The 25,889-nt window shown below is 36.1% G+C and overlaps 1 protein-coding gene across 1 annotated transcript in view; it reads right to left on the minus strand.

The window, feature by feature from the left end:
- Positions 1 to 3,129: 3,129 nt before the first annotated feature.
- Positions 3,130 to 25,889, minus strand: part of PAFAH1B1 (platelet activating factor acetylhydrolase 1b regulatory subunit 1) — a 68,378-nt gene continuing 45,618 nt past the window's right edge. Inside the window, exons 3-11 of the mRNA XM_024565228.4 lie at positions 23,203 to 23,287; positions 22,884 to 22,958; positions 21,290 to 21,496; positions 15,325 to 15,493; positions 13,153 to 13,255; positions 12,137 to 12,365; positions 10,488 to 10,589; positions 7,974 to 8,130; positions 3,130 to 7,057 (exon numbers count right to left, since the gene is read on the minus strand). Coding sequence (XP_024420996.1) covers positions 6,984 to 7,057; positions 7,974 to 8,130; positions 10,488 to 10,589; positions 12,137 to 12,365; positions 13,153 to 13,255; positions 15,325 to 15,493; positions 21,290 to 21,496; positions 22,884 to 22,958; positions 23,203 to 23,287 — 1,201 coding nt within the window. The 3' untranslated portion in view covers positions 3,130 to 6,983. The remainder of the gene's footprint in view (positions 7,058 to 7,973; positions 8,131 to 10,487; positions 10,590 to 12,136; positions 12,366 to 13,152; positions 13,256 to 15,324; positions 15,494 to 21,289; positions 21,497 to 22,883; positions 22,959 to 23,202; positions 23,288 to 25,889) is intronic.

Below are 25,889 nucleotides of genomic sequence, written 5' to 3' on the forward strand. Positions count from 1 at the left end.
ACACTAAGGTAGTGTAGCAAGACTCCTGGTAATCCAATGAGATGGGGGAGGAGAGCCCACCTGAGCTGGCTGGAGGGGCAGTGCCTGTGAGGTGGAAGTGGGGTTTGGGGAGGAGAGAGCCCGCCTAGTGGCTGCTGCTTTAGCATGCAAGTCCTTAGACTCAGGCGCGCTTGAATGCCCTTTGGAATACTTGGAGTTCGTGTCTGACGTTCTATAAAAATTCCAACCCTAATGTGTTTTACATCCCTGGCCTTGAGGTTTTCTTTCGACTGTTGCCAAAGAACTGCCTTGGGTACCTTGACACGTGCTCCTCATCACCGCCCCACCCCCCACCAGTTTCCTCTACAGTCTTGTGGCTGTGCTCCGCATCCTGTGAACATTGGTCACGTGCATCACAGCATTTCTGGGGGCATCACCTGGTAGAGCTGATGGGAGTTGAGAATGGATCAGGTTTAATTGCTGTTGTACTGGGAAGGCCCGTTTTTCATGGTTGATCCCTTAAGCGTATTAGTGGTGTCAGATACCTTGACAACCCACATGACAAGGGGCTGTTTCACCAAGGAAACAAGGCTCTAGGTGTAAAATGAATCTTTTGTCTTTCCCTTTTCTTGGCTGACACACTTCAATTTTTAAAAACTGGTGAGTGGGGGCACCCCTCGCTGGGAGCACACCCTGCCTTTCCTGTGCTGCTGTTACCTCCCCTAAGCTCCAAGGGCCCTTCTGCTTCCCTAACTTGTTTCTTGAGCCTACGCAGTCCAGCTGGCTCACTTCCACTACCTCTGTAACTTTCTAAATAAACTTTGTTGAAATTTGAAAAAGAAAAAAAGTGAGTGGTGGCATCCACAAGATGGGTTGGTGTGAGAACTGGGAAGCGTCTGTGCGGACTGAAATTCAGTCCAAGTGCTGTGAACCACACACTCAAGCGCACCTCATGTCCTCTGCGCTGGCCTTTCAATTTCCACTGTAAATTGACTTCTGTTTGGGTTTTTTACATAGTACTTTTATAACTTGAAAATATTTTTAAAGGTATCATCTGGCTGCACTCCTGCACCTCCAACTGTCATTGTTAAATACAAGTATTGAGAACTGTTAAGACTTCACTGGGGAATTCTCACATATCCTGAAGCTGAGAATAACGTGTTTCCTCACCACCAACAGTCTAAACTACCAAACCAAGGAAGGCATGCACAATCGGGACACCCACAGAGGGCAGGTGGTCCTCCTCAACTGAAAGTGAAATATCCCCAAATAAGTTGGCAAGTCTATTGATTGAGAGAGAGAGGTGCAGGCCACTCAAAACACAAGAAACCTGGGGATAAAGTCATCTCATGTAGAAGGACTGAGGAGCCTTCCTAAGCTGCATGACCTAATTTTTGCTTATCCATTCCCAGCCTCCACCCCACTCTTGATGGCCATCCCACAGTGGCCTTAGCAGTGGGGTGTAATGTGAGAGAGAGGTGCTAAGGGATGGGAGGGCCATTCCTGCATTACTAAGTTTAAAAATTGCTTAAAAGATGTCATAAGGTCCTTCTAACACTTAGAATAGCTAGTAAGATGCTTTATGCAGGCAGAACCAGATAAGGCAAAGAACAACTGTGTTTGGGTTCACCCCAGCTCACTCTAATAAGCCCTTGGTGTATGACTTTACAAGTGAGCCCATTTTCTAGTCCATAGGAAAGAGCTAACATCTGCCAGCAGGAAGTATGTGAGAATAAGGATGTACATTGAGAATGAAGTGAGTTGGTGTCTGACATTCAACTACCAGGTAATTTACCTCCACCTCCACTTTAAATTAAAGAGTATTGGTGACTAAGTGGGAATGATGGCCAGCTAAATATTCACAAAGGAAAACACTCCACGTGTTCAAAATGATGGCGAAAAAGAGGAGGGAGATGTGAGTTCAAACCCTAGGTACCAGTGACTTTGGTCCAAATCTCTTCTTCAGTAAGAAATTAGCTGAATAATTTAGACAAGTGGTTCTCAAACTTGAGCCCGCATCAGCATTGCCTGGATGGCTTGTGAAAATAGATTTGCTTGGATACAGGTTTGAGATGGAGCCCAAGAACTTGCATTTCTAACACGTTCCCAGGTGATGTTGATACTGCTGGCCTGGGAATCACACTAATTTTGTTGAGTGTTCTGGTACACCAGCAGTTGGGAACTGTCTGTATGAAAGTGAAGGTTCATGCAAGACTAAACAAGGACAGAACTGTCACATGGTGTATGTACAAGGTTGCAACACCATTTCCCCATCAAGTGTTCCATGTTCCCACCCTCATTCATTGTCGGGGACAGACCCACAAATCTTGGAAGGAAGCTTGATGTGTGTTTAATACCAGTGAGTTACTCAACAGATTTTGAGCAGCTCACTCATGTCAGGACAGTGATCACAAAGCAAGAACTCCACATCTGGATTTCAGTCTAGGGGAGAGAGGCCCTGCAAGGAAGTGGAAAAGCTTCAAAATGCAGGCAAGTGTAACCTCAAGCAAATTACTTTGCTGCCCTTGACACAGCTTCCCATTTCGGGGGAGAGGCCATTCTCAGGAGGAGGCAGAACTGGCTTGTGAGAGCCACATCATTCAACATGTCCTTTATGCATGAAAATACTTGGCTGTAGACTTCTAGGGTGTCCTAAAGGCACTTTGGATTACAGCTGAGCAGTACTTGGGGGATGAAAAGTAGGACATCCAACACATTTAAAGCACAGAGAAAGCTGTGGGTTTCTGGGGCAAGGGTTAACACACTGGCACATTTCAACCAAAAATTAAAAAAAAAAAACCCTACCCCAAGCCCTGACCACCACAAGAAGGCCAAATCTCTTAAAAGAGGAGCTGTAATTAAAGTCACCCCTGGCTTCAGCTCTCTGGCCTCGGCTGTAGAGACTGTCAGAAAGGGCTGCTGGAGAGTAGGGAGGGTCCTTGGAGAACAGTCTGCAGCTCCCAAGGGACAGAAGGAAGCAGATGGCAAAGGCAGTGCTGACACTGCCCTTAAGGAAAAACAAGGCCCTGCTGCCAATTTGCATCTTACTCCAAGACTGCTGCTTAACACAGTCTCATTTCCTATTAGGACTCAAAGGTTTTAAATCTGTGCACAAGGAGACCAAAAAAAAAAAAAAAAAAAAAAATCACATCTAGTTTTATAGGCATTTAATAGTTTACCAATTGGTACAATAAGATTTTTTAATATGCAGAAAACATGAATAAATTTTGTTTTACACAGTCTGAGCAACAAATCTTACTGTAAAACACAAGAGCAATATTATATACATTCCTTTACTGATTTTTTAAAATTGTGTCAATATCCTCAGTTAACTCTTACAATCTGGGGAACTGTTTCCTCCAATCACCACCTCTGCAATGTTCCTATGAGATCAATGCTTGCCTTCATGTCAGTGTCAGAATCAACGTCTAACTCGGAAGAGTTTGTGTCTCTGTCATCTTCAGAGTGAGCTTTAGGGATGCCTGAAGGATAGGCAGGACAAGAAAGCAGCTACTTACATGATATAGTGGAAAGATAAAAAGGCCAGTTCAGTCCAGTCGTGACTTGTAAATCCAGCTTGCCCTCCCCCCACCCCACTGGGAAATAACCCAAAAAACCAAAAACCTTTTCCACCAATTTTGTACATGTCATTTCTCTACCAGGAGATTCTTCTTTGCATCATCTAGATTAACACATTGGACTTATATACAGCTGGACAGAAAGAGTAACCATTTTAAGTGCCTTGTCCTTCAATCCAACAATTTTAACGTCAGTTGCTTAAGGATTATCAAGCCACCACTGTCAACAAAACAAAATATCCTTTACTTTTTAAATAGTTTTTCTTTAAATAAATTTACAAAAAACTATTTAATGAGTGATATTACCTGGAAGTTCACACAGAAACAGAAAGAGGCAAACAGGAGAGCAGGGCACTGACAGTAAGGAGACTGGGCTTGGTGACCTAGAGCCAACGCTCCCAAACACCATAGCAAGCGCCCCGCAGCCCAGATGACTTGCTAACACTAGCGACTTCAGAGCAGCACTCTGGGCACACCACTGGTCACACCGCACATGGACAAAACTGGACGGTCTTGGTCTCCTAAAGTGCAAGATGCCATGTTAAAAAGCAACTATTGTCCAAGCAATGTGGAAACCACAGTTTCCATGGCTTGCACTTTCAAGAGTGCAGCTAGGACTTCTTGGGCACGCTGTATTAGGGTGGCACTGGAATGTCTTTTCACACACACAAAGTCAATAATCATCTGAGGATGCAATTCTACCAGCTTTTTATTTCTTAAATAAATGGCCAATTTGATTGAGAAAGTGACAAAGCAGCAGTGAACCTCTAAACCAATTAATAAATTCCTCTACTTACAATCCAAACCAGTAACCTCATCATTGTACTTATCCCAGGCAAGGCACAGGGTTAGACAGCAGACAGAGAAAACAGAGGAAATAGGAAGAAAGGGCATCAACAGGGCAATTTCAAACAACAGTGCAGGAAACCTTTGAAAATCTGATTCTGGACTGTGGATGGACCACTCCCCCCCTTCATTATTCAAACAGGGCTCCTTACATTTGGATCCAGTTGAGGACCATCCCTGAGATTCAATGTTCGCTGCTTCTTAAATGGAGGATGTCTGGTAACTCAACTAAGCAGCAGGCTGTGGCAATCTCCCAAGTAAGGATAACTGTGTTTACCGAGTAATAATGTTTCTCCTTCTTTGTCAACAAAAGTCACTGTATGCTGTGGGTAAAAAACCCAGCGGACAGCAGCTTTGTTTCCCCCTAAATTGGTACCATTTTTTCCCTTTGTTGTTCATATCTGTGAGTGATATCTAGATGTTGTGGCTTACCCTTAAACAATTTGTGTTGCTACATGCTAAAAATGAATTAAAATACAAGACATTTATACGTGTACAAACAAATGTTAAGATGCACCATTTCTATGTATATTTCTTAAAACAGTACAGGAAATAGCAGCAAACAAGAACAAAGATATTTTCCATAGCTTTTGTAGAAAAATCCAGTCGGAACAGCTAAGGGGAAACAAAAAAGGCTTCTCAAGGTGAGCAGGGTTGTGAGGCAGTATTGTCCTGAAAGTTACTCTACTGTATTTAAGCAATTAGCTTAAGGTATCATTTTTGTCCTCAAAAATAGCCATCAGTTCTCAAAACACCTCTCCTTCCAGAGACGTTTCTCAGGAATTAAAAACAAGCACGCAAACAAATAGAAGACACAAGCTAGACATAAAGCTGCTTCTAGCGAATATACAGTCTATTCTCTGTGCAGCTACAGGACGTTAACTCTAACCCTTTGTCTTTTCCAGAAACCAAATTTCCATTAAATACTAAAAGGAACATTTTAAAAACCACATATTACACAAATGAATAAAATGAAATTCAGAATAAATTTCTTTGTTAAATTGTCTTTTGTTATTTCATTTGTTAACTTTTCCAATGACCTAAAAAACCCAAACAAACAAAAAACAACTGTTGGTTAGCTAAGCAATGGAATTATTTATTAATAATCTGTAATGGAATATTGTTTCCAAAGTCATAGACAAATATTCTCTTAAATCTACTTGCAGTAACTTTGGATCACAATATACAATATATCAGGGATGTGTAAAATGCTGAACAGCCAGATTGGGGGTGGGGACGGATAATGGATATGATTTCCCTTTAAGTGGGAAAAATTCCCACAGACTGAGACCTAGTTTTCAGAAGCACTAAGATCAAAAAGGGTTTATTCTAAAGCATGGTATTCCATAGCAAGATTTATCCTATTTGTAGGTTTTATTACTTCCTCTAAAACCCAGGACCCAAGGACATAGAGGTTGTATGTGTGTGATATACATATACAGACTTATCCACTTAACAGATAGGTCCATATACTTATAAACATTTATATATAAACAAAAGGTGAAAAACAGTACATTTTTATGCACACTCCATCAAACCCTGTCTTTTTATAACGTGTAAGCTAAACAGTTCAAATTGGTACCAGATTCACGTAGAAAAACAAACTGCCATATTTTTCCCACTCCCTTAAAATGAGCATACATAAGCTTTTCAGTATTTCTCTGTCATTATGTAATGCACATTGCACATCTCTAAAAACCATCAAAACCAAATAGTGATTTGTATCATGACACACTCAATGGGAAGATTAAGTTCTACTTGTAACTTGGAAGTCACATCACTATACAGTCTAACAGGATGGAGAATACAACTAGAAGTGTGTCTAGTGTGGAAAATAGAAGCTTACAGTATTACAGTGTTTTTTTCCCCAACCTTACAAAGCATTAAGACTCAAATGAAATAAATGATTTGCTATTAGCCGCTGAGATTTTTCTTGAGATTTACAGTCATTTTCTTACATAAATATACCACTAGCCTAGGCTGCCAAAACAAATGTATCCTATTGATTTGGCAAATGTGTCATGACAAAAATTCCAATGTGTAATCCTCAATAATTACATAGATGGTTCAGAAGATTTTGAATTGTAGCCTTATTATCTAACATCCTTGAAGAAGATTTATTAAGCACACTTAAGTGATGTTACATAGATACACATTTCAGAAAAGAGCCCTAATAACCACCACTTTCCCCCAAATGAGGCCATCAAATCAGGCACCAACAGAGAGCAGAAAGAAAAACAGGAATTAATAATCCAACATAAAATGACACTGTCAATTATTCAGTTTAGTGCCCTAGTTCAATTTATTCAATTTCTGCCTTCTTAGGCCTGGTGTGACCAATGCCAGCCCAGGTTTTTAAACCCTATGGTACTTCTAGACAACGTATATAAATTTACAGTATACAATTTGGATTCACCATGCATGAATACTTTGTGTGTAACATTTAATAAGCTCAATCTACATCCAGAATAATTTACATGAAAGGACAATATTTATTTAAACAGAGCTCAATAGGGTAACCATGGTATCATCAGAGTGCATCCAGAGGAAAAAAGGGAGGAGGGGCCAAATGAGACTCAATCAACGGCACTCCCACACCTTTACTGTTTGATCTACACTGCCAGTAACCACATATGGTGCCGTCTTATGGAAATCTGAAAGAAAAAGAAAAGGCTTATTTTAAAATCAGGTTGAGCCAGACACAATTTTTAATAAGTTGCAAAACAAGCAAGTCCAAGGGCCAGGAATACCCATTTTTTTCCCTATACACACCCACATATCCGCCCTTAGAATATACCAAGCTAGGTTAGGGAAACAGACTTAAGGATTAAGTCCAGTATTAACACCTCAAAAAACCCCCCAAAACCCCTACTTCCACTATCACCATTCCAAATGAGGCTGAATAAACACTCAAATCTAACAAGGATAGTAGTCTCAATGTATCCATTTAATGAACACTTACTATGTTCCAAGCTACATACTAATGCTTTATACTCATGTTAAATCCTTATAACCATCTATGAGGTGGGCATCAGTCCTATTCTGCTGGGGCTTTACCTTCATAATTAGATCCATCATTCCCTAGTGTATCATATCTTACTATATTCACTATCTTCAATTCTAGATTCAGGTCCAGATGATAGTAAGCATGCTTATGAAATGTAAACAGAATTCCCTGAGTTTCTAGTATATGATCACATATACCTGCCAGAGGGAAAATGCTGAGTAAGATTTCTTTTGAGAAACTTACAAACTAATGGGGAGAAAAATTATCCATTAGAGTCATCAATAAGCATCCTCTTCATAATTCTATTTTCCAAAACCAAAGTTGTACAATGGAGAAAGTATTTTTTTTTATTATAAGGCTTGATGAGTGGCGAGAGAAAGTTAAGGAAAGGTGAATTTAAAACAAATGATAAGGATTTACAAACTTTTTAATCTGTCTTTTCTATTCTGCCCTAAAAGCCATCATCATTTCTTACCCAGAAAAGTCCACATGGTTACATAAAACTTGCTATATCTGGCACTCCAAAAATCTAACTGATCAGAAATCTTGTAACTAATACATACCCAAGGAGGTAACAAAGTGTTCATGCGCATTGAGGGTCTTCATGCATCGCTTGTTCTTATAATCCCATACACGTAGGGTCTTGTCATCAGCACAACTCAAAATAAATTTCCCCCCAGAATGGAAAAGAACTCCACGTACCCAGTTATCATGACCCACCTTAAAAACAAAAAAGTATGTGACTTAGTGAAAAGATAAATTTAAATAACATCTATGAAAACATTAAGTCATAACTCGAAGCACACTAAACTGCATGCACCGAAACATTAATACCAAAACAGACAAAAAAAAAAAGTCTAGGGAATTCCAGATTAAAGAAAACTCAAAACTAACAAGTAAATGCAATGGAGTAATGCTTGACTGACTCCTGGTTAGAGGCAAATAAAGTTATGAAGAACACTACTGGGATAACTGGAGAAATTATGTAGTATGTTAATTTCTTGAGTGTGATAATTTTATTCTGGTTGATGGCAGAATACCCTTGTTCTTATGAGACACATGTTGTCATAAAGTCTACAAGTAACTCAAATTGTTCAGAAAAATATACATAAACACATACGAGAAAATGTTAACAACTCAGGGTCCTAGGTAAAGGACATACAAGCATTCACTCCATATCTATTCATCCATCCATCTAAGCCCTGTCCCAGCATTTCCATTTCTTGCAATTTAGCCTAAGAAATAATTAAGAAGGTACTCAGAGATTTAGTGAACAACGACATTCATCAAACGCTGCATGTAATCAGCCCTGGCTGGTGTGGCTCAGTGGATTGAGTGATGGCCAGCCAACCAAAAGGTCACCGGTTCAATTACGAGTCAGGGCACGTCTGGGTTAAGGACCAGTCCCCAGCTGGGGGTGTGTGAAGACACAACCAATCAATCTTCTCTTCCTTTGTCCCTCCTTTCCCCCTCTCTATAAATAAAATAAATAAATAATCTTAAAAAAAAAAAAAGCACTGCATGTAATCAATGTTGAGTATCTAATGACGAGCAAGTGTCATATAACCTCTAAATTAAAAGTTCACTACAAAGTAATATGTAAAGTATAACATTTATGGGGGAAAAAAGACCTATCATATTCACCTACATAGGAACACAAGAGGTTTAGAACTGCACAGTACAACAGGGGTAGCCATCAGATGTGGCTACTTAAATAGAAACTAACTAAGATTAAAAACAATCAACAATTCAGTTCTTCAGTCTCACTAGCCACATTTCAAGAGCTCCATAGCTAGCTGCATGTGCCTAGTAGCTACAATACTGAATAGTGCAAATTAAAAATAAAAACCAAAGCAACATATCCTTTGCCTTGGTTTACTCTGCCTTTGCTCTTATTTACAAAACTTTGTTCTTTAAAGTGACCTATAAAAGTCACCAATCACTAGATGTGGAAGTCTCTACAAAAGTCAAATCAGCCCTGACTAGTGTGGCTCAGTGAGATGGGCGTCGTACCACAAACGGAAAGGTGGCCTGTTCCATTCCCAGTCGGGGCACGTGCCTGGGTTAGGGGTGTATGAGAGGCAACCAATCAATGTTTTGCTGGCACATCAATGTTCCTTTCCTTCTTTTTCTCCCTCCCTTCCCCTCTCTCTAAAAATAAATAAATAAATAAATCTTAAAAAAAAAAAAAGTCAAATCACATTTCGTGTGGTCACACTACAATAAAGCAGAAAAAAGCACCCCCCGCCCCACACACACCTGCCTTCAACTGAAAAATAGGAGCCAGAAACCTCCAGGGAAATTGATGGTGCCCTGTGTTGTTACAGAAGAGGAGAGCATATGCTTTCTGATTTTAAATGTGAACCATCATTCTTAACAGCAATATAGTATATCTGAACTTTGCTCAGACTACTACTAGAGGTGAGTTAATTTTCTAATCAATTACTGATGGTACTATCATATGTGTCTATCATATTCTACAGAGAGATAATCACTTCAAAGTATAGTTAGCACCTAAAGAATCTCTAAAACATGAATGTCAAATTACAAAAACTGCTACTGGATTAATGTCCACAGACCCCCTTGGAAATCTCTTAGGCAAACAAGAATGCCCACAAGTTATATATCCTCATACTGAAATCTAGGTGACCCTAAAATGAAATAAGTACTTCCAAGTCATAAAACAAGCACCATTCATTTCAGAATAGTAAAATAAACCAAATAAACGGGAACATGTAAAAAGCAGGTAAATAAAGGATTCATATTAAAATGAAATAAGAGAAGCAAACAGCTTCAAAAATAAGCGAGTCTATACAAAGCTCTCCTATACAGAAGCTGTATCACTTTAAAAAATACAGTGGGTTAGGATCTCTTCCTGAGATGACCTTGATTAGGAATAACTTTCATGTCACTGAAACAATGGAATGATCAAAGTTTAAGAAAACCTATCTTTATAAAGAAGGTATTTTAAAGCCTGGAAGAATTTAGATTAAATAGATATTCCAAGGCATCAAACCCAAGAAGGTATACACACAGAAGCAGATAACAATAGAAGCAGTGAGATTATTCAAACTTACAAGAGTCATAAGGCACATGCCAGTACTGACATCCCACATCTTGATAGTTTTGTCCCTGGATCCAGACAGCAAGAATGGCCCAGGCTTGCCACTTTTTTTAGTCTACAGAAAACATAAAAGTTAAGTTTCCCATGCAAGAAGTTACGTAAGAACTTTAAATTACTTCTATCAGTGATCTGTACTTTTAATTTTATAAAAATGCAATTTTTGACAAAAATTTTATCTATTTAAGCATACAACTTGATGTTTTGAAATACGTATACATTGTAAAACGATCACTACAATCTAGCTAATTAACACATTTATCACCTCACATAACCTCCCTCTTTTTAGTGATGAGGACACTTAAGAACTAGCTCTTTAGCAAATTTCCAGTACACTGCCCATTACATCTCCAGTACTTACTCATCTTGTTTCACTGTATCAAAATGGGCAACTTCTTTTAACATACACAGGCTACACCCAGGACCCAGGTAATATAAAAACAGAAAATCTCCACTTTGGGTTAAGAATGAGTTTCTACAATACCAAGAATGATAAACTTGCTGCTCAAGTGTCTGTAATCAAGAAGGATTTTGCCCTGGCTGGTTTGGCTCAATGGACTGAGTGCCGGCCTGCGAACCAAAGGGCCACCTGCTGATTCCCAGTCAGGGCACATGCCTGGGTTGTGGGCTAGATCCTCAGCAGGGGGCACTCGAGAGGCAACCACACATTGATGTTTCTCTCCCTCTCTTTCTCCCTCCCTTCCCCCATCTAAAAATTAAAAAAATATTTTTTTTAAAAAAGGATTTAAAAACTAATTCAGCCATCAAATTTATGACATATAGTAAGTAACTACCACCAGAGGGCAGTAAAAAGAATCTGAAAATGCAAACAGCCAGCCAAAATAGATTACAACAGAACCTTCATTTAGAAAAATATTGCGGGGGGGGGGGGGGGGGGGGGGGGGGGGGCGCGCGCGCGCACGGGACTCTGTGAGAGTTGGCAAAGGAGATGCTCCTCCTTCATTTGTTAAAATGTAATTTTTAAAAATCCATAATAGAAAAGTCTCTATTAAAAAAGTGGTTAATTTTGGCTCCTAACAACTTATTCACAGAGATAATACTCTATAATTTATTTTTAGAGTATTAATCATAAAGAATGAAGTCATGAAGAACACAAGAATAATGAAGAAATAGACTAAAACTCAAGACTTAGTGTTTCTAATGATCAAGGGTATCAGAGGCCTCCATATGAAGTATTCTTCATTTAGAACAAGTATTTAAATAGCAAACTGCATCCCACCAAAAATTATTTTATAAATAATTATGTTCATTAAAGGAGGTGATTTCTTCTTAAAGATAACTTTAACCTCTCCCGTAAGTTTTATTTTGCACTGGTATACTCTTAAAACAATAGTATTTCTGATAAATTTGAACGACCACTTTTACTTTAGGAGAACCCCCACCACCATCACAGGCCAGCTGACAGCAATAATTGTCACTGGTTAAAAAATATAAACACATCTGCAAGTTGAAAACAGTAAATAAGTTCAAGATTCAGAATGGTGAAATACAGATTTTCAAATGCATTAATTGGCCCGAATTTGAGAATCAGAAAATTCTGAGATATCAGCAATAAAATCATGAAATGACACACAATCACAATACCTCAGATCCTGTTGCTTCAGAGATGGAAGAATATGAGCTTTCTGGAGCCCAGGAAATGCACTCTACCACATGCTCATGTTCTCGAAGTTCAGCCTTGCATTCCTTTGTGGCTACAACCCATACGCGTACAGTCTGGTCATTGGAACAGCTGGCTATCAGAGTGCCGTCCTGATTCGGTCGCACCATACGTACCCATTCTCTGTGTCCTGTGAATGTCTTCACACAGTAGCTGTCAAAATAAGCAACAATTTACACTGTGAATGGCAATCCACTGGAAACACTTCCCAGAAGCAATACAGAACCTGCTATGTGTACTGGAATAAAGAGAATGGCAACAAGTTAGTGCAACTGTATGCAAGTCAGCAGAATAAATGTACATTCCTGGTTAATATAAGATGGGGACAGGCTGGAAAGTCAAACATCAGTTAAAATAAGCTGATGGGAGTATCATTAAGGAACTAACCAAATCAATAAAATATAGAATGTAAAATATACAGAGAAAATCTTTTCAAAACTAACACACACAATAAACTTAAAAATATTTTTAGCCATGTTGGGAAAAAGGCATGCTCTACTAATCTGAGTAAAACTGGTTGGTTAAGGTTCTATTTTAACAATTGTGTAATTCTTTTTTTTTTTAATTTTAATTTTGTATTGTTATTCAATTACAGTTGTGTGCCACAACTGTGTAATTCTAAGCACAATCAAATTAAACCTAATAGGGGCATACCTGCACAAATGTTATTTACATTTTATTTCAACCCAAAGAGAGATCACCTAAAAGAAGACCATAGAAAAAATAAGCCATTACACAGAAAATGGCTCCCAAAGACACGAGTTTCTTTTGTAATTTCTCTGTTCTTTTTGGGGATATAGTTGGAGATCAAAACTTAGGTTTTAAAGTGTATAATACAACTGTCATGGTGATCATTATGGGTGAGAGCCAAAATCACTGGAACATTCAGAACACACTTCTGTTCAATCGCTTTAGTAGACATGCAACTAAATCTACTTACCCAGTTTGCACTTCCCACATTTTTATAGTTTTATCCCTTGAAGCAGACACTATATGATCTCCATTGGGCATGATGGCTACTGAAGAAACATTGTGGTCATGGCCTAAAACACACAACACGGCAACATACTGAGTGATACACCACCGAGAGAGATTAAACCTCACTTTACCACTTGATTTCACCATGGGATTTCAAATAATACAGCAACTTCAAATATACTGGGCTTTATACAAATGTGGGGGAAAAAAAGAAAATTTTAAATTTTTACACAAAAAAAGGAACTAGTGACAATAAAAAAATCCACAATGAAGTAAGTAGCCAATTCAATTTATGATTAAATTTCAACCTATACAACTGTTTTAAGACCACAAGGCATCAGTATCATCAGCATCTGAATATACAGGGGTAGACAAAAGTAGGTTTGTAACTGTAAGCATGCAAAACAGAGTTTATTCTTGTATTATTATTTATTACTTTTCTTATTATTTTGTATACCTTCTTATGATTATCTTTTAGGTAATGATGGTTGGTAAATTAATCTACTTTTGCCCACCCTTGTATTAATACGCTAAATGTTTATGTAGGAACACTAGAAAAAACACATTTTTTCCATTGTTGATATTCTAGGATATAAAATAGAAATAAAATCTGCAAAGCTAAAAAAAATTAGGTAAGAAAGACAACCACTATATTTAAAATAGTGGTTGAAAATTATCTTTTCTTGGTGATGTTCATGGAGGTAAAAAATGCATTATTCCATATACATTATTCATAATCCTAATCAACTACCTCTGAAGGAAAAAGCTTCAAAGAGTCCTCAAAACTAACATTATTTTAAAGAAAATACAATGGCTGGAAAGAACTCCTTTCTTCTTAAGTTAGAAAAACAAGATATAGACTACTTAAAAACACATATCAGATTTTACAAAAGGATTCACCACAACTCCTTCACTTGGTAAGCTTCTTCAATGCATTTACTTAGGGAAGAAAACACACCCTTCAAATTACACCCACTAAGCAATCACACAGCTTACTCATGTGCTAACATCACTGGATAGTCTATTTAGAAAAAAGTTTTATTACTAACACACTATGTGTTATGTATATAAAATCCAAACACTCAAATCCCATCACCTTTAAAGAAACAAAAACCCTTATTTACTGAGCACCTTCTATGTGCCAGGTACTAAACCAAGATAATTAAGAGCAGGCATCCCACTGTTTCATTGCACTTTGCTATACAAAAGCTTTGCTACATTGCACTTCACAGATACTGCTTTTTCATCAACATAGAGAAAAGACCCTCCACCAGCAACAAGATTATTACTCACTGAAAGCACAGATGATAGTAAGAATTTTTTTAGCAATATTAACATTTTTTAAATTAAGGCATGTACTTTTTTTACACATACTACTACTGTACACCCAACAAACTATAGTACAATATAAACACGACTTTTATATGCACTGGAAAATATTCGTGACTCACTTCATTGTGGCATTTACTTATTGTGGTAGTCCTGACTTGAACCCTTGATAACTCCAAGGTATGCCTATTATGTTATTTTATCCTCATAACACGCATATGACTTAGGTATTATTACCTCTATCTTGCAGATGAAAGAGGTTAAAATTTCCTAATGCCGTAAGTAAACAAGTAGGAATTTGAACCCAGATATCTGATTCCAAAGCTCTTTCCACAAAGCCAAACTGCCTCAGAGAAGAGTCCCCATGACAAAACCTGGGACAACCATCTAACAATGTGACTACAGTATATGTGGAACATTAAAAAGTGAGCAAGGAAATCTGGATTCCAGCTTTTACTATACCCCCTCTCTCTGAACTTCGGTTTCCAAATTGAGAAAAGTGAAGAAACCCAGTAATTGCATTTTCTCAAAGATACGCAGATAGATGTCCTAGCAGTTTTTCTTACCCAAAAGTATTTGTGAAAACAAATACTTTATGTAAACCACTAAGATACTTAAAACTTCATAACAAAAACAACTCTCAACTACTGTGGCTTATCCATGGACTATCTAGCATATGGTCCTCCACCGACACAGACAATTAAGAACTGAGTGAAGGGAACCTGCACACTGTTAGAAACAATATTCTTCTCTCTGGAATGCCATATTAGAAATCAATATCAAAATACTGTCCTCTGCTCCTTACCGTGCATGGTTCTGATGCATTCAAAGCCCTGAAAATCCCATAGTTTAATGGTCATATCTGCAGAACAGGAAGCCAGAAGCTTGCCACTGTGGTCAAATGAAATATCCTGTACAGAGTCTGTATGCCCCTTAAGAGTTCGTTCAAAATCTCCAGTCTCATAATCCCACACCTGTCACGTGAACAGAAAATTGGTTATTATCAACCCATCACTTTCTCGATTCACATTTGCACTCAGCAGGCCAGTCTGGCACTTTACTAATTAACTGAGAAAGTGACAAAGGGTAACTGTCTTAGAAATTAGCACATCCTCAAGTATAAATTGGTCTTTCCTCTATAGAGAAAATTGATGGTGCAATTATTAAAGTGGACCTCCAGTACCACCTTATCTACCATACACCTAATTATGCTAGTGATTAGGTATATAAAGCCACAAGACAAAGTCCCTTCCCAGTCTGATAGCAGGCAACAGACATGCAAATAAGTAAATTTAAATACAAAAAAAGTTTGAGGGTGGAGGGCTATACATAGAATGAAAGGAAAATAAAGGAGTAAGGAATTTTCAATTCTACTAGACAAGCAGAGCTCAGATATCTAAAAGGCCAAGAAGAGAGTTCACATGACATAACTCCATGAACAGTAAGTAAATTAACAAAAGAATGTCATTCTGATGTAAAAACAAAGTCACAGTCACGTATTTTAAAGATGACTTTTCTAAGGGAACAGATATAATGAGCTATCAAGAGTAAATATTATTAGAAACAGATCTCAAGAACATTTTGATGGTCAAATGCAAGTCTGAAGTTTAATCTTTAACCAACAGCAATTATACTGTTCTAAAATCAAATGATTGATTCCATTCTTCCCGTAAGTTCAAACTTATCTATAGCAGGATATATATGTCAACCAATTTAGGGAAACTTACAAAATGCATTTTGAAAACTTGGAAATTGATCTAAATATTCAACATTGGGGAATGGCTAAGATAGAAAATTTACAACTGTAAGGAATTTATGACAAACATACAATGTTATATTTTTAAAAAACCACAAAATTACACGTGATCATAATGACATAAAAAAATGAACCTAGGAAGAAATAAAACTATCTTATAAAAATATTTAATAGAAAACTTCCATGCCCCTCCCAATATAAACAAAGTTTTTTTTTTTCCCACTTCAGTGTTCGATACTTCTACATGGAAGTTAATTTTGTATAATTTTGTTAGATTTGGCCTTAAGTATTTTGTGGTTTCTTGATGCTATTGTACTATCAGTGGCATTTTAAAATTTCAATTATTCATCGCTAGTTTACAGAAATATAATTACACTTTGTATATTGACCTTGTATCCTTTGACTGTTAAATCTGTAGTTCTAGTAGCTTTTTTTGCAGATTCTTTGGGATTTTCTACCTAGATCATGTCTGCAAATAAAGACAGTTTCATTTTTTTCTCTTAAATCTGTATGCCTTGTATTTCTTTTTGTTCTTACTGCACTGGCTAGGGACTCCAGGACAAAGGTGAATATAAGTGGAAGAGACTGGACATCCTGCCTGGCCCTGGTTCCTGATCTCAGGGAAAGCACTCAGTTTTCCAACAATTAAGTATTATGTTCACTGTGGGTTTTTTCAGATACCTTTACATTTTATCAGGTTAAAGAAGCTCCCTTCCTAGCTTGTTCACTTTTTCTCATGAATGGATATTGAAATTTTGTCAAATGTTTTTCCTGAACCTACCATGTTTCACTGCTGATATATCACATTTAGTATTTTTCAGATGTGGAACCAATATTGAATTATAGGATAAACCCTACTGGGTTATCATATATTAATTAACATTTTAATGAACTGTTGGATTCAATTTGCTTGTAATATGTTAAGGATCTTGCGTCTATGTTCATAGTAAATGGTATTGTATTGGCCTATTTCTTTTGTAATATCTTTGTCTTATTTTGTTATCTCAGTGTTTAATTCTTACAATTAAAGAGTTCAGACGACTATTTCACATAGTGAAAATAAGTAAGGTGATCTTGAAGTTCACTTCAGTTTCAGTTAATTTCCTTTCCCTGTATTCATTAAATACTACTAAATGTTTTCTCTGAGATATAACCAGAAAATGAACTGTGTATCTCTTCATAAAAGGTGAGCAAGCAAGGTATTTCAGTTAATTTATAATTGTCAAGAATTAGTAGGAATTTCACTTTTCTTTATATTTATCTTTTGGGTGATTATAAAAGTAGTAAATGCTCACGATAAAAAAAACTATAATGTACTGATATAAAGGAAATAAGAAATATCTGTAACTGTAACAATGGCATGGGGTTTTTTTCCATCTTTTTCTATGCCCTTTAAGTATAGTAATTGCATATACTTCATTACCCTGTTTTCCTGTTGCTTCTTACAGTAAGAATTTTTCCATGCTGTTAAAAATTTAGCATTATTTTTTAAAAGTATCCCTATTGCTGGCTAAGATTTTTCATTATTACAGAAAACATATATGTGAAAAATCTCTGAATACTGAAAAGTAACTGTCCTCATTTTGCAATACTGAGGTCACAGTGATAGAAAAAAGAAAATTTGGGTCAAAAAGTATAAATTTTTCTAGCCCTTCATATTTTCTGCTAAATTGTTCTCCCATTAGATTGTATCAAAGTAATGAGAGTGCCTGCTTCATCAAATTCTTATTACCACTGGGAATTCTCATTTAAAAAGTAAAGTATCCTAGCAAATTTGATATATATTGTAATTTTAATGTGCATTTCTTCCACTATTAGTAGTAAGACCAAAACCTGTTATTGTTGATTAGCCATTTTTCTTCTATGAATTATCTGTTCATGTTCTAGTACTTTTTTTAAATTGAGATCTTTGTTTTTCATATTTGTTTGAACTCTTTATATATTAAAGTTGGCAATCCTTAATCTGCTTTATTAAATGTATTTTTTCAGTTTTGTTTGACAAATATTTAAGAATTCTAAATGACAACCAACGATAGTTCAAAAATTTAAATCATGTATTTAAAAATACTGTCATGAACTACTCCAAATACCTACCCTCTATCAGTTTTCCTATATTAAAGTTCAAATGTTGATGATGTCAATCAATGACTCTAAAAGGAAATTCCCATTCACGAACTAACACAAACCTGCAGTATTTACCAGATGCACAAAACAATTATTTAATATAGTAAAAAATTTAATTTTGTCTTGATAACTGTAATACTGGCTACAGTTTTATCTTATTTTTCTTTAAAGATTTTATGCATTTATTTTTAGAGAGAGGGAAAGAGAGGGAGAAAGAGAGGTAGAGAGGCATCAATGTGGTTGCCTCTCAGGCACCCGCTACTGGGAACCTGGCCAGCAACTGAGGCATGTGCCCTGACTGGGAATCTAGATGGCGACCCTTTGGTTCATATTCTGGCACTCAATCTACTGAGCCACACCAGCCAGGGCACATTAGCTACAGTTTTTTGAGTCCTTACCATCTGTCTAAATCTGCCAGGCACTATACTGTTATATACATTACATATACTTGACTTCATTCCAAGAGAATCTTATGACATATTTTTAATCCTCTTTCCCAACAAATAAGAGAATTGAGCCTTAAACTTAATCACTTTATCCAACTTAGTCACAAAATTACAAAAAACTCATGTGTTCTCCTTTGAGTTTTCTGGACAGTAATTGTACCACAACCATCACTTAGAAATCACCTAATTTAACATAACTGAATAAAGAAAACATGAAAGGGGAGTAGAAAGGATTTTTTTCCTTCCACAAAATATTGAAGGAATTTATGAGAAAAAGGCTTTATGTATAAAAATGAAAAGAACATTAGTAGATGGCTAAAAACTTAAAATCCAAAGGAAAATATGTTAATAGTGCCGAAACACTGATGACACTAAGTACTCCTTTATAGTATCTGATCAACACTGTGTTAAGCAGTTTCCCTGTATAACTCATTTAATCCTCCCAAAAGCCCTGAGGTAAGTATTAATTATCTTCATTTCACAGATAAGGAAAGGGAAGCATAAAAACTTAATTTGCCCATGATGACATTAATTATTAAATGGGCCCTGACTGGTGTGGCTCAGTGGGTTGGGCATAGTCCCATAGACCAAAAGGTAGATGTTTGATTCCTGGTCAGGACAGGTGCTTGGGTTGCAGGCCAGCTGGGGGTGTGTGAGAGGCAACCAACTGATGTTTCTCCCCGCCCCCCTTTCTCTCTCCCTTCTCCCCTCTCTGTAAATAAATAAAAATCTTTTAAAAAATAAATAAAAATTTTATCAAACAGCTGAGTCAGTCCTTGAACACAGAATCTGTAAAGATTCTATAAAGCCTCCACATACAAATAAAACAGTCAGTTTTAATTCATTAAAAATCATGATTCATTAGGAAAAAAAATGGTGTTTCTAGAATAAGTTTAGTCTAAAAAGGAAATGAAACTAAATACAAATGCTTTTTATTAATGAAACCACCAACCATGTGTACACACTAAATGAAGACTAAACAGAAGGGAAACTGAGTAGTTGCTGAATATGTGGTACGATTATAGATCATTTTAAAACTTCCATTTGTAACATTTAATTTTTTTCTCATGGGATAAATGATGTTTATTCTCTATTTTTATAATAGGAACACAGAAAACTTATTCACAGTTATAAAACAGATGTAAAGAATATACACCTTGGCACTCTAAAAAATAACAAGACACACAAAATTATCTGTTAAGAGAAAGGAAATGAGTATGTACCATTTGTAATATTTTAAAGTTGACTCCACAGATATATTTTAAGACATTTACAGTTTTGTTTATGCTTTTCAACCACCACTGCAAAGTCAATAGTTAAGACTGGATTTTCAACCTATTCAAGAATGTCTACCTTTACCCCTATACCTCATGATAGAAGGGCAGTTTTTCAGTAGATTAGCATGAAATCAATAATTTAAATACATGTCTACATACACTGAAAAACAGCAATATATTAATTAAGGTATTAGGTATGTAATCATCTCAGCCTACAGAAATACGTGATGCACATGTGAATTTAAGACTCTCCTCCAATGACTCTGCAGCCCACCCCATGGATCGCCACCCTATAGGATAGAAGGAAGCCGCTAAGAAACTAAAGAAATCACATAAGGAGAACATAAAACGATGTTTAATATGAAGAACAGGCTAAATATAATCACAATTATTTCCTGAATTTTATGTTAGACTGATGTTGTGTAATATATACAATCTTAACAATCTATCTACATTTTCTTAAACCTCTACAAATATAACTTAAACTGAAATAAGCCTTAGAAGAGAGAAACCTACCTAAACCTCTTAACTGTAGTTTATTTGTCTTTCTGCAGGTGGTTTATACAACTGTCACTGTCTGGATCAGAGAGAATTGTAAGTACCACCTTTTTTTCTGATGAAATACGTAACTTATAAGTGATATGCGTCTGTTCTTACACCTGGGAGAGAACTACTGTTTAGTTTGGAATCAAAGCCAATACTAAATACATCAAGGAGAGTCCAATTTAAATAAATCCTTTACTGAAATTCTTTTGCAGAATACACTGATCAGCTAAATTACTAGTGCTGTAATCCTGTATTTTCATCTATCACGTATTCATTATTTAAGAACAAAAATTATTCAAGCACCAGGTGACAGACCTACTGTGCAACACTAAATTAGCCAATTCTCTCAAATTCATCAGTGAACTTATTTGGCAGCTTGCCATATGGGAACTACAATTTTATTCTAATGTTATTCTAATTCTGTTTTTTTAAAAAAATGCTAACCCCATCTAATTTTGTATTTTAAGGTTTAGAACAAATCACAGAGTTTCAAAGAGTCTCTACTTTCCCTCTTCTTAGGTCTTCAATAATAAAATTTGTTTCACCCAATTAAACTTAAATCTTTCTAAAATTATCTTATTGCACATCTTTCATTTTTTTTTGGGGGGGGGGGGAAATTACCTTAATTGTAGCATCCTCTGAAGCAGAGACCATAACACTGAATACGGGGTGGAAAATGACTCGAGTGACTGGACTCCTATGACCACTCAATGCATATTTTTCTGGTGGACGAGGAATCCATTCTTTTGGGTCTCGTTTCTGACCAAGAGGTCCACCCGACGTAAATTCTTCTTTTGCTTCATTTAGTTTTGATTCTAATTCCATAACCTGGAGAATGAATATGTCGTTATGTGCACAGATAGACTCCAATAAAATCATATTTGACATTAAAAAAACCTGCTTTTATTTTGTATGTATGTATGTATGTATCTATCTGTATATACATGTATATATATATATATATATGCAGGATAGTTGAAAAATTTCAGTAATTTACAGAGCATTCATCATTTATTAAAAATGATCTATAATCAAAATTTTCACTGTGTGATAAAATTGAAAATTGAGAAATATTCAGTATGAGTATGACTTTAACTGAAAGAAAAATTTCAATTTATATCTACTATTTAGAGGAACAGCAGTGCACCAGTGTTGGTCCCTGTAAGTCTGCTACTCTTAGTAAATTCTTCCCAAAGGAAGTATACATTATACACGCTAATAATAACAGTAATATTTATAATAAAAGCCAGTATTTATTTAACATCTATGTATTAGGTACTTTTATAGAATGCTTTATGCATTAATTCATGTTGTAACAATGTTATTTATTTATTCTAGCTTTGGCTACAAGAAGTATAAATTTTAGGACCCGAGTATTATTTATTGCCTTCACTTTATGAATAAAAATAAAAGCTCAGAGATAAAAATGACTTAAGGGCACACTTTAATGTTCTTTTCTCAGCATCATATTGACTCCATGCATTCTTCCCATCCAAACAAGTACACAAATAAGTTCTTACAGAAAGGGTTTTTTTTTTAAGATTTTATTTGTTTATTTTTAGAGAGAGGAGAAAGGAGGGAGAAAGAAACATCAATGTGTGGTTGCCTCTCGTGCACCCCCTACTGGGGACCTGAACCGCAACCCAGGCATGTGCCCTGACCTTTTAGTTTGTAGGCTGGCACTCAATCCACTGAGCCACACCAGCCAGGACCACAAATAACTTCTTTACTATGAATTCCCTAAAGTCTGGTTTACGTAGATTGAATCCAGCCGGTACCCAGATCGTACAAGTTAGCAGGCATCAGCACTGATCTGAGTCAAAGTTTTTTATAATGAATAGAAATGTATTCTTATTTGCCTTTTCAAAATGATATATAATTAGCCCTGACTCGTGTGCTTCAGTGGGTTGGGCATTGTCCTGCAAAGCAAGGTCGCAGGTTTGATTCCCAGTCAGGGCACACACCTGGCTTGCGGGGCCAGGTTGCCGGTTGGGGGACATGTGAGAGGCAACCAATACGTGTATCTCTCACACACAGATGTTTCTCTCCCTCTCTTTCTCCTTCCCTTCTCCCCCCCCAAAATAAATAAACACACACATCTTTAAAAAAAAAGATTAAATATAATTATTAATTCATGCAGAAAAATAATGTTAATATTTCAGAAAGTTTTTGAGAACACCCCAAATACAACTAACTTCAAAGAAAAAACCGTTACCTTCTTTTGTAATCTAATAACAGATGTCCACTTTTTTTCCAAAAGACCAGCATATTTCTTATCTAATTCTTCATTCTAGAGGGAAAAAAATGAGAACGTTCAAAAAGAAATGGCTCAAGTACGATATTTCAAGCTACACAGACCACTGATATTTGAGTCTAACCAAACATTACTAAAAATCTTGTTACGCCAAAAAAAGGGTGAAAATTAAGTTTAGTGCCAAGTAAATAACAAATGATAAGATCTGTGAATAACTGAGGTGACTATTAACTACTGATACTTAAGCAAATCCACTTATATTTTTAAAAGTCAAACATACCATATCTAATTCCGCTTCCTTTTTAAAAACTGAATACGCCTCTTCATAGCCATTTGAACGAAGATAATCTGCTATCGCTCGATTTCTGAAAGAAAACAAATTCAAATGACTGCTAAACAAAATCTCATTTCTACTTTGAAGAAGTAATATTGTATTAAAAATCTCATGACTCTATTCTCTTCCAAAAATTAGAAGTGTTTTACAAAACAAGGACCCCACCAAGCCTCTAAAACGTTTAGCCCTGTCATAGAACATCCATATATTACATTATTCTTGAGCTTTTAGCTTTAAGTTCCTAATGTGATGATTACTTTACAAACTGTGGGCACTCTATATAGGTCAAGAAATGGCTTATATAATTAGGTATCAATTTGTAGTAGCAATCATTAATTTTGTTCTTGTTTACATTTAGTCTTTCCTTACTACTTCTTATGCTAATAGACACTCAAGGGCTAGTAACTGAAATTTGCACAAAGATTTGTTCTGATAAAGATATAATTAGTATTTTAATATTATAGACATCTTTAAACCAGTAGAGTGGGTGAAAAAGAGCACAAGCTATATACCAAGTTAGTATACTATTATAGAATAAGACATTTCAGTTAGAATGACAAAAAAAATGAAGCTGAATTAACAGATTTCTTTTCATTCTCTCCTTATATTCTTTCTTCAAAGAGAAAATCAGCTATCTACCTCTTAAGCCAACCTTATTCCTCTATCTCAGTTTTTTTTGAGCCATAAATCCACTGTGATACAAACAGTCATTTGCGTGGGATTTTCTTTAAAACAATCTAGAAGTTAACATATACAAAAGGTTAAACAAATTTTACATGTATAGGTACACAATAAAGTGTCCTTTCCACCACTGACCCCCAATATTCCATCCCTGAGGCAATCACTTTACTGGTATTTTATGTTTTCTTTAAGAGATAACCTATCTATTAACAACCATCTTTGCATAACCTTCTAGGGATAATACTTGTTTTTAAAACAAACTGTAGTACATTACATATGTCTTATAATGTCACATAAACTCACTCACTCTTTAACAATCATTCTTTATCAGATGTAAATCTGCCTTTTCCTGTATATTTTATTCCACTATGGAAACATGCTTTTACTACTACAAACAATGCTGCTGTGACTCCTTGTGTAAATATCAATGCCACAGCCCACGTAACGCTTTAGGAAATAAAAACACCACCAGTAGTATATAACTGGTGACATTACTTTTTAATTCACAGCATGTTAAAAAACATCACATTCCTGGATAAGGAAGTTGAGGAAATGTCAGTTCTTACTATTACTGTGAGTCTGTGTCTATGTGCTGCTCATATCACAACCTTCTGGCCTGCTCTCCTAATGATAACTTCATTCATTAAGGAGTATTCTCTCTACACAGAGCTGAAATCTACTTCTTAATTCCAACCAAGTCGTTCTACTTGGGCCTTCCAAAACACCACAGAATGGGAAACAAGCAACATCTACTTCTTAGATTTTCTTCTTTTACTCCAAAAAGCCAACAGCAAGCAAACAATGGGCAAAATGTCAAGAGTAAACAAATCTTATATAGTACTTGTAAATATTTAATGTTCCTACTTAGTTCCACTCCTACTTCAGGGTCAATCAAGCCCTAATGCCTGAAACTTTGCACACACTTTCTAATTCTGAAGCTCATACAACAGATGGTATGTGTATATTACATATGCACAAATTATAACGATTATAATCTTAATGGACTTTAAAAGACAAATGGTGATACTTTTCCTGGTAAAACTATTGAAAGGTGAAAAATGCAAAATGACCACTTTGTTTTCCTTATTAAAAAAAAAATTCCAAAACTTTGACATTACCAATAACCTCTTTCAGCATAGTCTTCCCATACCATGATCTTTGCCCATATGTTCAAATCACCATGTATGTGTATGCATGGCTTTTAATCAAGTAATTTAATCAGCTAATTTTGCAGTAAATATTCTGTTAAGTTCCTACAGCATCTCATCAATGTTATAACAAAAAGATGTTGTTCAAGGACCTGCTGTATTGCAGAAATTTAAAAAATGTAACACCTACTCCATGTTAAAACAAGTTACATAGTTACACTCAAACAATATTCCATTACAGAGATGTACCAACTTTTATTTACCCAATCATCTACTGCTAGATGGTCATGGTGTTTCTAATTTTTTACCAGTTTAAACAATGTTGCAAATAAATATTCATAGAGCTAAAGCCCTTTTCACATCTCTACATCTGAATCAAAAGATACTACAGACTGAATGTTTGTTATCCCCTTCCACCCCAAATTCTTATGTTGAAACCTAATCCCCAGTGTGATAGTATTTAAAGGTGGGGCCTTCCGGAGGTGATTAGACCATGAGAGCAGCCCTTACAAATGGGATTAATATCCTTTTAATAGACTATAAACCAGGAACTGATCCTCACTAGACACAGAATCTTCTAGTGCCTTGATCTTGAACTTCCTAGCCTCTAAAAATGTCAGGAAAAAGTCTTCCTTATTTATAAGCCACTGAGGTTATGGTATTTTGTTGTAGCAGCCTGAACAGACTGAGGTAAAAGTTGTATACATTTTCGGACATTCTGATAGTTATTGTCAAACTGCTCCCCAGAATTGTACCATTTATACTCTTACCAGCAGTTATAATTGTTATCCCTTTACAATCTTT

Source organism: Desmodus rotundus, chromosome 9 (genome assembly GCF_022682495.2).
Source record: "Desmodus rotundus isolate HL8 chromosome 9, HLdesRot8A.1, whole genome shotgun sequence".
Taxonomy (NCBI): domain Eukaryota; kingdom Metazoa; phylum Chordata; class Mammalia; order Chiroptera; family Phyllostomidae; genus Desmodus; species Desmodus rotundus.